At 46.2% G+C, this 15000-nt stretch overlaps 1 protein-coding gene across 1 annotated transcript in view; it reads right to left on the bottom strand.

The window, feature by feature from the left end:
* gpc3 (glypican 3) overlaps window positions 1-15000 on the bottom strand; it is a gene marked incomplete at both ends in the record, with an annotated part of 127444 nt that overhangs the window by 33447 nt on the left and 78997 nt on the right. Inside the window, one exon of the mRNA XM_080840905.1 lies at window positions 7668-7776. Within this exon, the coding sequence (XP_080697031.1) occupies window positions 7668-7776 (109 nt within the window). The remainder of the gene's footprint in view (window positions 1-7667; window positions 7777-15000) is intronic.

Raw genomic sequence — 15000 nt, 5'->3', positions numbered from 1 at the left:
TCTCACCCCCTCGTTCCCTCAATCTCCCACGTTCCCTCTCCCTCTCTCTCTCACTCTCACACTCCCTCGTTCCCTCTCGCTACCTCTCACTCTTCCTTCTCACTCTCTCTCACTCCCTCGTTCCCTCTCACTCTCTCTCACTCCCTCATTCCCTCTCACTCTCTCACTCCCTTGTTCCCTCTCACTCTCTCTCACTCCCTTGTTCCCTCTCACTCTCTCACTCCCTTGTTCCCTCTCACTCTCTCTCACTCCCTCCCTCGTTCCCTCTCACTCTCTCTCACTCCCTCGTTCCCTCTCACTCCCTCGTTCCCTCTCACTCTCTCGTTCCCTCTCACTCTCTCTCACTCCCTCGTTCCCTCTCACTCTCTCTCACTCTCTCGTTCCCTGTCACTCTCTCTCACTCCCTCGTTCCCTCTCGCTCCCTCTCACTCTCCCTCTCACTCTCTCTCACCCCCACCTTCCCTCTCACTCTCTCTCTCACTCCCTCATTCCTTCTCACTCTCTCTCACCCCCTAGTTCCCTCAATTTCCCTCGTTCCTTCTCACTCTCTCGCTCTCACTCCCTCGTTCCCTCTCACTCTCCCTCTCTCTCTCACTCCCTCACTCCCTCTCAGTCTCTCTCATTCTTGCTCTCTCACTCCTTCCTTCCCTCTCACTCTCTCTCACCCCCTCGCTCCCTCTCACTCTCTCTCACTCCCTCTCAACCCCTCTCACTCTCTCTCTCACTCCTTCGTTCCCTCTCACTCTCTCTCACTCCCTCCCTCTCACTCTCTCTCATTCTTGCTCTCTCTCACTCCTTCGTTCACACAGACACAACCACACACACACACACACACTCTCTCACTCCCTCGTTCCTTCTCACTCTTTCTCTCACTCTCTCTCACCCCCTCGTTCCCTCAATCTCCCATGTTCCCTCCCTCTCTCCCTCTCTCACTCCCTCGTTCCCTCTCGCTCTCTCTGGATATGTCTTTATAGGGTTATCACAGCTCCCCCTGTGGAGATCACATTCCATGGGTGTTATGGCCGGGGGGCTGGGGCCACCCCATGTATTAGTGAAGAGCCTGATCACACAGTAAAACATACACACACACACAGAAACACACAGACACACAGACACACACACACACACACACACACACACACACACACACACACACACACACACACACACACACACACACACAGACACACACACACACAGACACACACAGTAAAACACTGCAATAAAGAGCCTCGCACAAGCAATTAGAGGGCCTGCCTTCTCCACAGTAAACACTGGGCAGAGGCAGTGAAAGCACCATTTCAATTTAACTTCATGATAAAATGCTTTGGATTTAACAGATACTGTTAGCATCATGTACGGAATTCAAAAAGATATGCCTGCTATTTAATATTTCACAGGATCATATGATATGACAGCCTTTAACAGGTACAGACCATATGCACTAATGCACTATTCCGTACAAGGATGTTTAACATACTACAACAAAACAGGACAAACTTTACATCAGAGCATAAAGTGTGCACATTTACATGCTAACCATTATATACATCTCACAGTAAATGTCACTAATATAGATTCCTAAAACTTGTGCCTCCTACCTGCTTAAACTGACTGTTAAACTAACTGCTAAATATCTGATGCTATGCACTAGTGGGCTGCGCTTATTAAAAGAGCAGATAAGAGCCTGTGCTCTTCGGAGCGTTCTCAAATAGTTGGAATATCGGAGTCTGTAAGTCATTTTTTTCCCCTCCATTTATAGCGCCCAGCTCATTTGCTCTTGGCCGGCGCAGGCCATTACCTCAGCCGCGGCAGGCGTGAGAAAGTGCGCTCTTAAGAGCCGAGGGAGCGGGGCCTTTGTATCCGCTGTGTTTGGGTAAGACGTCCCCGCCGTCCCTCTATCAGGAGACACACTAATCAAGCATAACAGTGGACTTTGTCTCTGTCGAAATACTTCCTCTCGCTCTCCTTTCCTCTCTCTCTCTCTCTCGTCTTTCTCTATATCTTTTTTTGTCTGTCTCAATCTCTTACTCTTTGTCTCTCTTTTTTCCTCTCATCCCCCCTTTCTCTCTCTCTCACTCTCTCACTTTCTGTCTCTCTTTTTTCCTCTCATCCCCCCTTTCTCTCTCTCTCTCTCTCTCTCTCTCTCTCTCTCTCTCTCTCAGCCTGGAGCCTGACCAGTCCTCACTAGGCCTTCCCATCTACATGCTAATGCCTCCAGAATGTTCTGCACACATCTCTGGTGCTTGGGACTGAAGTCACCCCTGAAGTGAGTTCTGCTCCCCGCTGCGCGCTGGGGGACCCTCCTCAAAAGGTCTCTGTGAAATCAGATCGACTTGTGAGTGGGTGAAGGAACCATGCGAGGGTCGCACAGGTCACATGGAACAGGAGATTCCCCCCTCCCCACCACTAATACACACACACACACACACACACACACACACACACACACACACACACACACACACACACACACACACACACACACACACGGCACCCCTAGCCCAAAACACCACACAAGATGCACACAAAGCTCCCAACACAAACACACACAAACACACACAAACACACACACACACACACACACACACACACACACACCACCCCTAGCCCAAAACACCACACAAGATGCACACAAAGCTCCCAACACAAACACACACACACAAACACACACACAAACACACACACACACACACACACACACACACACACACACACACACACACACACACTCATCCCCTCCTCTCTCCATGCCTCCCACCATCTCACACAGAGACAGGCGAACAGAGGGCCACAGGCATACAGAGGCATGTGCAATGTTCGGATATGTGGACAAATATACAAAACTCCAAAAGCTTTAATCTCCTTGCCGGGAAACAAAAGCAGGAGAAATAAAACTTGGCCGGCTGCACTGGCTGCCAAGCCCACAGCGGGAGGCCTGCAGATGAAAGCCATTATCTATAAACATTGGCGCATTAAATCGGATGTTAAATTAACACACGTGTTTGATGTGCCCACCTCTGAGGGGTGCTGCTCTCCAAACAGTCATGGGAGAGAGAGGAGGACGGTGTGTGTGTGTGTGTGTGTGAGAGTAGGAAACGCAGAATACCCGGCCAAGACAGCGTTACAATCCCCCTCGTCAGGGAAGAACACCACCCAGCCAAGACGAGTTACAATCCCCCTCGTCAGGGAAGAACACCCAGCCAAGACAGCGTTACAATCCCCCTCGTCAGGGAAGAACACCCAGCCAAGACAGCGTTACAATCCCCCTCGTCAGGGAAGAACACCCAGCCAAGACAGCGTTACAATCCCCCCTAGTCAGGGAAGAACACCCAGCCAAGACAGCGTTACAATCCCCCTCGTCAGGGAAGAACACCCAGCCAAGACAGCGTTACAATCCCCCCTAGTCAGGGAAGAACACCCAGCCAAGACAGCGTTACAATCCCCCTCGTCAGGGAAGAACACCCAGCCAAGACAGCGTTACAATCCACCTCGTCATTTACTGACTTCAACTCACACAGACCTCTCATATATATATATATATATCTCAGTCACCTTACACATCAAAACTCTTCTGTATTTAATGTAAAGCACCTCATTGATGTATTTATTGCTCCTCAGGGAAGTACTTCTATACCACCGTACTTTGTTGAACTCTTCATATATATATATTTTTAAGCTATTCCTACTGTTTTTAGATAGTTGTAATATTGTTGTGTTATATGTTGTTGTGTTATATGTTGTCCCTCGTCGCACCAACAGGAGAAGCACTCCAAATTTTGTTGTATGAAAATACAATGACAATAAAGGCTTTTCTATTCTATTCTATTTCTATTCTATTCTAGTCAGGGAAGAACATTTAGCCGAGGTTCCACATTAGAAACCTTCCCTCTTCAAGCCAAAGGGATTAACCAGAGCTGATGAAAAAGTTGAAGGGGTTAACGGTGTAACAAGGGTCTCTAATACGGGTTCTTCCAGATCGTGGTCTGGAAGAACCTTAGCGCCGGTGTCACTAGAACGTCTTCAATTGGGTTGGCATCAGGCCTTGTGAAAAGGAGTTCGATGGGGGGGGGGGGGGGGGGCGCTAGATTGCTGTTGCGGTATGCTATTCTTTTGGCTGTGGGCTCCTGGGCCCCGGATGTGTGTGTGTGTGTGTGTGTGTGTGTGTGTGTGTGGCTGTGTGTGTTTGTGCCAGAGAGACATGTGGGATAGACCTTGTAAGATGAATGGTCCAATGTATCCTTGTATATTTGGCTTTCCTTTTCATTCTTTTGCTCACAAATATGTTTTCACACACACACACACACACAAAGATACAAACACCCACGCACATGCGCACACACACACACATCTCAAAGACAGTTACAAGTCTCAGCCTGTCTGATTACAGGATTCAGATAGTCTGTCCCTGAGCCCCACAGCAGACACAGCTAACAGACCCGAGGCCCAGGAGCCACACACACACACACACACACAGATTGATATATGATCATACATCAACTCCTGGAGGTCCGGCCAGCATGTGCTCGTCTTCGTGAGTGAGTGCATATATGTATGTTAATGTGTTTGTGTGTGTGTGTGTGTGTGTGTGCAGGACCACGAGTCCATCTGCATGCACTGATTCAGATACTGTGGGATAACTCATTCTCTGATCCCCTGGGACTTTCTCTACAGCTGGAGGAAGTCAAACAAGCTGAAAGGATACTTGACTTTTGAGAGCGTGTACGTGTGTGTGTGTGTGTATGTGTGTGTGTGTGTGTGTGTGTGTGTGTGTGTGTGTGTGTGTGTGTGTGTGTGTGTGTATGTGTGTGTGCATGTGTGTGTGTGTGTGTGTGTGTGTGTGTGTGTGTGTGTGCGTGTACGCGAGTGTGTCGCCAAGTATGCTTGAGATCCAAATATGTGCTCATGTGTTTGTGCAGAGTGCTGGGGGGGCTAAGAGCATGAGGTAATGCCGCTCTCGCAGTAATTGGGAAAATGAGGGCCTGTCCCTGAGGACGCGTGACCCTAACCCTCTCTGAGGGAGACACACACACACACACACACACACACACACACACACACACACACACACACACACACACACCATGTTCCTGAGGACGCACGACCCTAACCCTCTCTCAGTGAGACACACACACACACACACACACACACACACACACACACACACACACACACACACACACACACACACACACACACACACATACACACCATGTTCCTGAGGACGCATGACCCTAACCCTCTCTGAGTGAGACACACACCGACAGACAAAGTGATACACAGACAGAGTGAGACACGAGTAGAAGTACGAAAGACAGAGAGTGAGAGAGACATAGAAAAAGATACAGTCATGGACAAAAATATTGGCTGTCAGATAATGCACCACTTCTCCCAGAAAATTGTTGCAATGATAAATGCTTTGGTATTCGCATGTTTGTTTCCTTTGTTTGCATTGGAACAACACAACACAAATCTAAATCCAAATCTGACTTCATTCAACACAAAACTCAAAATGATTGGCACCCTCAACTTAATATTTGGTAGCACACCCTTTGGAAAAAAATAACTGAAATCAATCGCTCCCTGTGTCTTGGAATTTTGGACCACCCTTCTTCTGCCAACAGCTCCATTTCTCTCACATTTGAAGGATGCCTTCTCCTAACTGCTGTTTTGAGATCATGCCACAGGTGTGCTATGGGATTAAGATCCGGACTCATCTCGGCCACTTCAGAAGTCTAGTGTCTTGTCTTAAACATTTCTGGGGGCTTTTTGAAGTGTGCTTTGGGTCCTTGTCCTGCTGGAAGACCCATGTCCTCTGCGGAGACCAATCTTTCTGACACTCGGCCGTACATTGCGCCCAAAAATTACAACAACAAAGCAACCCCCAAACATCCGCCCACCTCCACCATGTTTGACTCTAGGGGCCGTGTTCTTTTCTTTGTAGGCCTGATTTCATTTTCTGAAAACTGCTTTACCAAAAAGCTCTACTTTGGTCTCATCTGTCCACAGGACGTTCTCCTAGAATGATTTTGGCTTCCCCAGAAAAGTTTTGGCTAACTCCAGTCTGGCTTTTTTATGTCTCTGTGTCAGCAGTGCGGACATCCTGGGTCTCTTACCATAGCATCCCATTTCATTCAGATGGTGATGGATAGTGCGAGCTGACACTGTTCGACCCTGTGTCTGCAGGGCAGCTTAAATTTGTTTTGAAGTTGTTCTAGGATCTTTATCAACCATTCGAATAATCTTGTTGCATTCTGTCATTAATTATTCTCTTCCTTCCACATCCAGGAAGATAAGTGACAATGCCATGGGCTGTAAACTTCTTGATGACACTGCTCACAGTGGACACAGGAACATTAAGATCTCCGGAGACGGACTGGTAGCCTTGAGATTGTCCATGCTCTTCTACAATTTTGATTCTCAAGTCCTCAGACAATTCTTTGCTCTTCTTCATTTTCTCCATGCTCAGTGGCATATACACAGGCACACAAAGGTTGAGTCAACTTTGCTCCATTTTGACTGGTTACATGCTTGAAATACCATTATTTCTTACAATTTTGAAAGGGTGCCAATAATCTTGTCCAGTCCACTTTTGGAGATTTGTGTGGAATCATGTCAGATTTGGCTTTTTTTCTCTCTGCTTTTTTGGGTTGTTCCAATGCAAACAATATAAATCAACATGTGAATACCAAAGCATTTGTAATTGCAACAATTTTCTGAGAGAATTGATACATTATCTGACAGAGGTGCAGGGGTGCCAATATTTGTGTCCATGACTGTATAGAGAGGTACATAGAAAGAGAGCAGAAAGAGAGAGAATAATAGACACCAGAAGAGAAGAACCAGAGTCGGGAGGACAGAGAGAAACAAACAGTTTCAAAAACAGACGGACAGAGATAGACAGAGAGAATGATAGAGAGAGAGATAGATAGATAGACCTGGGCTCTGTCATAGGTCACTTCAGTTTGGAGCAGGAGGAGAGGACGAGATGAAAGCCAGCGGAGCGGAGGAGAGCTCAGGCGTCCATTGTGGAGCAACCTGCAGCCCCTATGTCTACAGATGTCTGTGTGTGTGTGTGTGTGTGTGTGTGTGTGTGTGTGTGTGTGTGTGGGTGTGTGTGTGTGTGTACCTCAAGTCTCAGTCCCCTCTGATAACCTGCCTGTCGGCGGGACATGTGTGTCTACATGTGTCACAGCTGTTATGGTCGGGTGTGTGTGTGTGTATGTGTGTGTATGTGTGTGTGTGTGTGTGTGTGTGTGTGTGTGTGTGTGTGTGTGTGTGTGTGTGTGTGTGTGTGTGTGTGTGTGTGTGTATGTCTACATGTGTCACAGCTGTTATGGGTGAGTGTGTGTGTGTGTGTGTCTACATTTGTCCCAGCTGGTATGGGTGAGTGTGTGTGTGTGTGTGTGTTTGTGTGTCTGCATGCAAGTGAGTGCGGAAGTGTGGAGGTGTGTATGGATGTAAGATTGCATGTAAGACTGACTTGTACACCTGTTAAATAATGAAATGCGTGTGAGTGTGTGTCTATGTGGAGTACAGTGATGTCTTACCATGTGTGTGTATGAGTAATGTGAACCTCCAGAGAGGGGTAGGCAGGTAGAAATACCACACACACACACACACACACACTCACACACACACACACACACACACACACACACACACACCTGGTTGATGTGTTTGAGTTTGTCAATGATCTGGCTGATGACAGGTTCTGGGGGCTTGTTCCGGGAGTCTGAGCCATGGGAGACTTTCCTCAGGCCTGGACCAGGGAACCTAATGGGGAACACACACACACACACACACATACACACACACACATACACACACACACACAAAATAGATGTGTCAGCCTAAAACACAGCATATAACACATAACATATTGACATTACCATGAAAGAGCATATAACTTAAACTTAAAGACAATATTTCTCAAAGCATAGGAGTTGATATGTTTGATGTGTTTTGGCCCACAGTACTAAACATAATCCTCACCTTTCTGTGAGCATTAACTCTGTTATTCGCTTCCACTGAGCATTGAATAGCCCATCTCAAGTTTTGTTCAAATCTCGGTTCGATAAGTAAATGTGGTCTCATCGTCTTTAGTAAATGTGGTCTCAGCGCTTTAAATCGCTGCCATACCATGAGCCACAAACAAAGAATTCCATCTGTGGCTCATAAGACAGCACACTCCACAACTTGAAGTGATCGACTCAAAAACAGTTAAAGTTCACACTGTGATAATGGCAACATTCAGACTCACAACAAGAGCGTTACCGCCACCTAGAGGCGATGTCTGTCGTATATCTAACAAATGTTCACTATGGCATCACTGTTGCACCATTACATTCAATTACCAAGATAGGAAAGAGTTTAGTGAAGGGAAATCATTTCATCCTGTAACTTCTAGTCTGCTTTCCACCTGGGTTTAATGTACTCTGTAAAGATACCCACTGCCTGACTGCCTGATTATTAAAGGCGTGGCCAAAAACAAGTTTTATATCTATTTTAAATCTATCCTAGCCCTTCTAGTCTTCTATTCTATTTTATTGTCTTCTATTCTATTCTATTGTGTTCTATGAAATCCTCTCAGGGCAAAGAAAAAAAAACGATACCCATTTTACAGGTAGGGGGAGAAAGGAGAAACGGTCTGATAAAAAAAAAAGCAGCTCACAAGCGCAAAGCAGAGGGATGCTCTTTGAATGTTTTATCTTTAAATAGAAGATTCCTCTTCCTCAGATCTCAGCGTGCCAGAGCCACCTGGAATCCACCACCCACGTCAAGGAGAATAAACAAACAAAAGGACGCAGAGAAAAAAAAAGCGTTGAAAAGCCTTGTTGGCTTGCCCGAGTTTTTGAAGGAGAGGTTCCCTTTGATGATCTATTCTTATTCATGTGCACTACCTGTTCCCAGAGAGGAGCAGGCAACCCACTCCATGCTGAGGTGCCACAGCAGCCTGCATCGCTACGGTACGTCACGTCACACACACACACACACACACACACACACACACACACACACACACACACACACGCACACACACACACACACACACACACACACACACACATCCACACACCGTGCTGAGATGCCACAGCATCGCTACGTAAAGTCACGTCACTGTGCAGGCCTTCCAGGGGTCTGCATGCTGAAATACCCTCTGAGGCACAGAGTGTTGTGGACGTGTGAGGAAAAGTGTGAGAGACCCAGAAAAGTTGTCAGTGACTTGGCAAGAGTAAATGAGCGTAAAGTGTTGATGAGGAGACATGAATGTGTGAACGCGTCAGAAAGAACAGATAGTGAAAGAAAGGGAGAGCAAAATGAGTGGGAGAAGAGAGATGGAGAGAAGAAGTGAGAAAAGAAGAGAGAGAAGGGCAAAGAGGGGGAGAGTGAGAGAGACCGAGAAGGAGAGAGAGAGATGAGGAGTGGAGGAAGAAATGGAGAGAAGAAGAGAGAAAATAAGCGAGAAGAGGGGAAGGAGGGTGAGAATGAGAGAGACAGAGGAGAGAGAGATGTGGAGTGGAGGAAGAGATGGAGAGAGAGAGAGAGGAGGATACAGAGATAGAGGGAGAGTGTGAGCCCTGGCTGCATCCTTGGGGAGCTCCCTTGGGCTGCTGTTCCAGCTGATTTCTCCCTATTAAGAGCTAATTAGTGCTAATGTGGCGTGCGCCAGCCGTGTAGACAGACGGGCGACTGAGCGACTGAGAAGACACCTCCGGCAGCTCCCCCTGCTCCCAACCGCACAGAGATCACAGGCCAGCGTACCGCCGGCAGCCACCGCCACACACACGGCGTACACACCGGCTGAGGCCACTGTAGGAGCCTGGCACAGACGGCTCCGTCTAATGGCACGGAAAGCCCTAGAAAAGTTTGTAATTGCCGTGCATGGGAGGGGTTCTACTACTTAGATTGGGTCATGGTTGGAAGAAGCAGTTCTAGGCCTGGAGCTGGTCAGGGGTATTGGCAGCTGGTGTGTCGTGATCACAGCCACAGCACGATCACGCGCACCATGAACCATAAACCAAAAACAGAGAGAAAGTTCATCGCCTCGAAAGAAAGTGTTGCAGTGCTGTGTCTTCACACGAGACCCAAAAAAGTGATCTGGAGAGGAGGAAAAGACAGCTCATAAGCGATTAAAGGAGAAAGAAAAAAAGAAGTCGGGAATGATATCATCGCCCTTTTTGTATGATGACACCATCCAAGCTCACACGCTCCCATCAGCCATTACTCAAAACTTCACGCCCACCACGGCCGAGCTCTTCATTAAACCAAATTACTTTTCCTCCGCACTTATTTATTCTTCTTATTACCTCTCCTGTCAGCTCACCTCCCAGCATTAATTAGCGCATAAATAATGTAGCGCAGCGCTTCAGCAGGAGGAGACGAGCAGATGTTACTTATGAGTGAGTGAGAAGAGTCCATTACATCGCCTGACCCCCCCCAGCAGGAGACATCCTGTGTGTGTAGAACACTGATGGGTTAGTGTTAGAACTCCTGTGTGTGTAGAACACTGATAGGTAGAACACTCAGTGCGGTTACATGTGTCCATTTTCCGAGCGAAGCCGGGGTTCAATCGAAGATCCAGTTCATGAAACTCCCCAAATCTAGATTTCCTGTGTCCGACTGAAATCCGATTTACACCCCCAGATAAGTGATCGGATTACGCTGGAAATTGGACAACGCGCGCATATAACTCTCAAAACTAGATTACAACTGGACAACAACAACTTTTGCGCATGCTTGAGATCCTGCCCATAGACATATACATGCATCATATATGTCTATGATATGATAATCGCTGCTAGACGCTCACTGGCCCCTAATACATGTGTCAATGTAAACCGTTTACATCGCGTCTGTTCCGATAGAAACTCGCGAAAGTGTTACAATTGCCTCATGTATGACTGGTCTAGATGTGATCTGTTCGTTTTTCCGCCGATCGTCTGAGCCTTTCGAGAGAGGTGGTTTACTCTGCTCGTTCAGCTCAGAAAAGGGCGTGACAAATTAGGCCGATGTGCCATGGGGGAGGCGGTGACAGGAGGCTAGAAATTTAGAGGCTAGAAAGTTCTTGCCTGTTCTTGAAAGGAGACTGATCCAATAGGCTAGTAGGCCTACCATTTTTTTATCATTGTAATAAAACGCAATTTGGTACACCATTTTAATATGGTAATATAGCCTACTGTTTTTTGCTAAATGAAAGAAAGCATATTAAGGAAACGCCGACTCGAGCCTATTAATTCCGAAATTTCACCACATTGTAGGCTATATACTGTAACAACCCCAACACTTGCCTGCTTCCCTTGCAAATCAAAGTTTTCCGACAATTTTTCTTACCTTCTTTCTTAGCTGTTGATGTTACTGAGCTAGAAGTTTAACTTGTTCTGAACATCTCGCGCTGGCAATGCCCAATGTCACTTCTGAGTCAAATCACTCAATCATCTCTTCGAAATTCCTTATTCCACGAGTGGTAGGCTACAATGACTGGCTGTTTTAAAATATAACTAATAGCCTAACGAAACAAAATAACCCAGGCAGTTTCATCTTCGAGACGTTAAGGCTTCTTCCAATACTGACAGCTGACTCATAGCTTGCGTCACTTAATTTAAACCTTTTTTGCTTCCGTAATAGTGTGTGTGTGTGTGTGTGTGTGTGTGTGTGTGATAGAGACAGAGAGGACTCAGTAAAACATCGGAAAACACTGTGTCTCGTAAGCCTTAAGCTATCAATCACCCCCACAATGAAATATGCCATTACAGTCGCGACAAACTTCCTGGCATTGTGGTGCGCCCAAAACGCAAGCTATAAACGTAGCCATCCTAATGTAACCAAAATATACCTCTGCTGATATGCCTAACCTTCGTTCTATTTAGAATTTGTCTTAGCACTATGCAGGAATAAAATAGCATCTACAGTGTCAGGATTCAGGCGAGAGCGCCTGGCTTCTATAACGCGCCCTGCTGCACTGAATGAGCGCTCACTCGCAGCACTTGTTGCTGGAACGCATAGAATTCGTTTCGCAAGGTGCTGTAGTCGTGGGAACGACTGGACTTGTTTCTCCCAAAAGGAAAGTAGATTTTCCTCTGCTGATCCCGCGTCTATATGGAAGTTTGTAGAGAGATTGCGGGGGAGTAAAATGCTCCGCTGCCGAAGTAGATTACATGTTTTTAACTTCGGGGTTAATTCCCTTTCCTTTACATCTGCTGCTGGCTAGTACAGACAGCCGGAAAGGTTAATAAACGGAATGAAATAGCTACACATTACACACGCTATGTTTTAATAAAACCCACGTTACTCACATACTGTTTAACACTGTTTGTTACAGCACATAAATGTTTGTCGCTACATCCAAACTGCGTCACCGTTGTCCCTCCCTGTATCTGCTCCAGCCGCACCATTTTACTTGCAATGTGAATCATTTAATTTAAATATGCTTATTGGCATTTGTTGCACCTTAATCATTTTCTACAAACATGATATGCTATGTATGGTGTAGTAGACTGAGACTCTATTCACTACTGCACAAAAACTAGACACGTTTGCAAAACTAGACGTTTGCAATGAAGTAGGCTAGGTAAAACAACTTTCGCCAATATCTCCGTAAGGAAGATGGGTTATGTGCTCAAATTTCCTGGGATCAAAGAAGACGTTAGTATTCATGTGCAAACTAAAAATCACGTCTCAGGATTGCTGCGCATGCAAGTTATTTTGGGTGTCTCAACTGTAACTAATACCACTGTCATATAATTATGAGTTCAGTAAAAGACGGAGCAAACACAGTTTTCTACCGTTGTTGAAACACATCCACGCGTAGACTCGTTTTCTTTCCATCTGAGAGTGGTTATTCAAAGAAAATATTAAGAACTATATGCTGATAGAAAGAAGGGAACTTTAAGCCACTACACTGCCTGTGCACGATGCGGATCCACGTTGATGTTGTTAGTAAACAAACCAGGTGGGAGCACATCTCCGTGGTCTTTGCGCATGCCCGAGGCAATGTAAACAATTCACATTTTGCACATGTAAACACGTAACGACAAGAGCCGTTTCCCTTGAAAATGTTCACACCTACACACGAATACGATACGATAAACTGATCTGATCACATTGGCACATGTATATGGGCCTACTGTTCTAGATGTTCACTGTTCACTGAAACTGAAACTGCGACTGTTTTGGACAGAACGCGCTAATTCACTGAACAAATATTTTCATATTACTTTTCCACCACTTGTTAATCTTTAACTTTAACTGTGATGTGTTTTTGTTTCATTTCACAACTTATTTATTGTATAATCAACGGTAGCAGATGGCCGCTTATAAACATTCCACATTTGATTTGAACTGACACGGCCAAGATCTGGATTTGTCACTACCATGTACCGCGAGATAACGCAGTTAACCCCCCATGGATAGAGAAGTCGGGCTTTGGCCGAAATCGGGGTTATGCCATCATGTAACCGCACTGACTGATGATGTGTAAAACACTGATAGGTTAGTGTTAGAACTCCTGTGTGTGTAGAACACTGATAGGTAGAACACTGATGATGTGTAGAACACTGATAGGTAGAACACTGATGATGTGTAGAACACTGATAGGTAGAACACCACCCGTGGGATTATCCCTTACCTACCCCACTCCCACTCTTACTATATTGCTTAATTGGTTGTTATTGTGCCCTGTGGTGAAAGCTTGACACTGGTGAAACATTTGGTTATTGGTCATGCAAGTCATGTAAAATGGGTATGTATATTTGAATACCTGTTGTTTAATAACACGTAGGCATATTGTCATGGAGAACAAAGTGTGCACTGCTGCATTCACTAGGTATCCAGTCAAGCATATTTAGCAGATCCACCTTATTATCCGAGACACCAGGAATACAAAATGAACGCATACACACTGTAGATCTGACAGAATTTTGCATCCAGTCATAAATACATAACGAAAAATCCATGAAAACTTAAAAAATCTAATCGTATTGCACCTCAGATCTGACTCTTATAATACAGACAAGTACTGTACATGCTCCTCAACATTAGTCCCTGTTGGCTTGTTAAAACTTCTGTGGCTGAAAGTTTTTAAGCTGTGTTTGTGTTTTTTTAAACTGTCATTCAAAGCTCTTCAGGACGATTGTGTGTGTGTGTGTGTGTGTGTGTGTGTGTGTGTGTGTGTGTTTGTTTTTTTCTCAGCACCGCTCGCATCATAATGTGCAGCTCAGCTCAATGCAGCTATCAAGGTCACTCGGCTTGGCAGCGGCGCTCTCTCATTAAAACCCTGCCAAACATCGCGGCTGCTCGGTGTTAAAACACACACACACCCACACACACACACATACACACACACACAAATACACACACACACTCACACAGGCAACACACACACACACTCCGACGCGGGCCAGGCGCAATCAGGGACGGGGCGGCCCAGGAGCCGTGGGGGCCGCTGGACAATCCTTCCTGTCTCTGCAGTCCCACGGTCACACAGGCCTGCTGCTCTCCTCTCTCCTCCTCCTCTCCTAATTAACCCCTGTGGGATGGCTGGGCCCCGCTGACACCCGTCTGTCTGGCCCCTCAGGGAGGTGTTTTGGCGAGCGCTTCTGACTCGGCCCTTTTAGTAGCGGACTGTCTTCTCCACGGCGACCCGTCCTGAGCTTGCGGCGTCTTCATGAAGGAGCGGCTCGCCGTGGTGATGGAGAGCAGTGTTCGAATTACGGGGGGTACCGGGGGGGTCTGACGGTCCCGATTGAGACTTGATACCCCCCAAATGGCATTAAAATGAAACTTTGGGGGGTACCGAAAATAATGTATTTATTCTTCAAATTGCGTGTTTAAAAGTGTCTTCTTATTTCTTAAATGCGTTCGATGTTTACTATGAGTAATATAGGCCTACTGGCATTAAAATTCAAACACCCCTTGAATGGACTGTACCATTAACACGTCTTCAGGTAAAGGTTTCTACAGAGTTGTGATATATAGGCTACCAATTGTTGTTTTAAGTTC

The sequence above is a fragment of the Sprattus sprattus genome, assembly GCF_963457725.1.
Source record: "Sprattus sprattus genome assembly, chromosome: 6".
In the NCBI taxonomy this organism is placed as follows: Eukaryota; Metazoa; Chordata; class Actinopteri; order Clupeiformes; family Clupeidae; genus Sprattus; species Sprattus sprattus.
The sequence above is the reverse complement of the archived record's forward strand: the minus strand, read 5'-3'. Positions and strand labels throughout refer to the sequence as shown.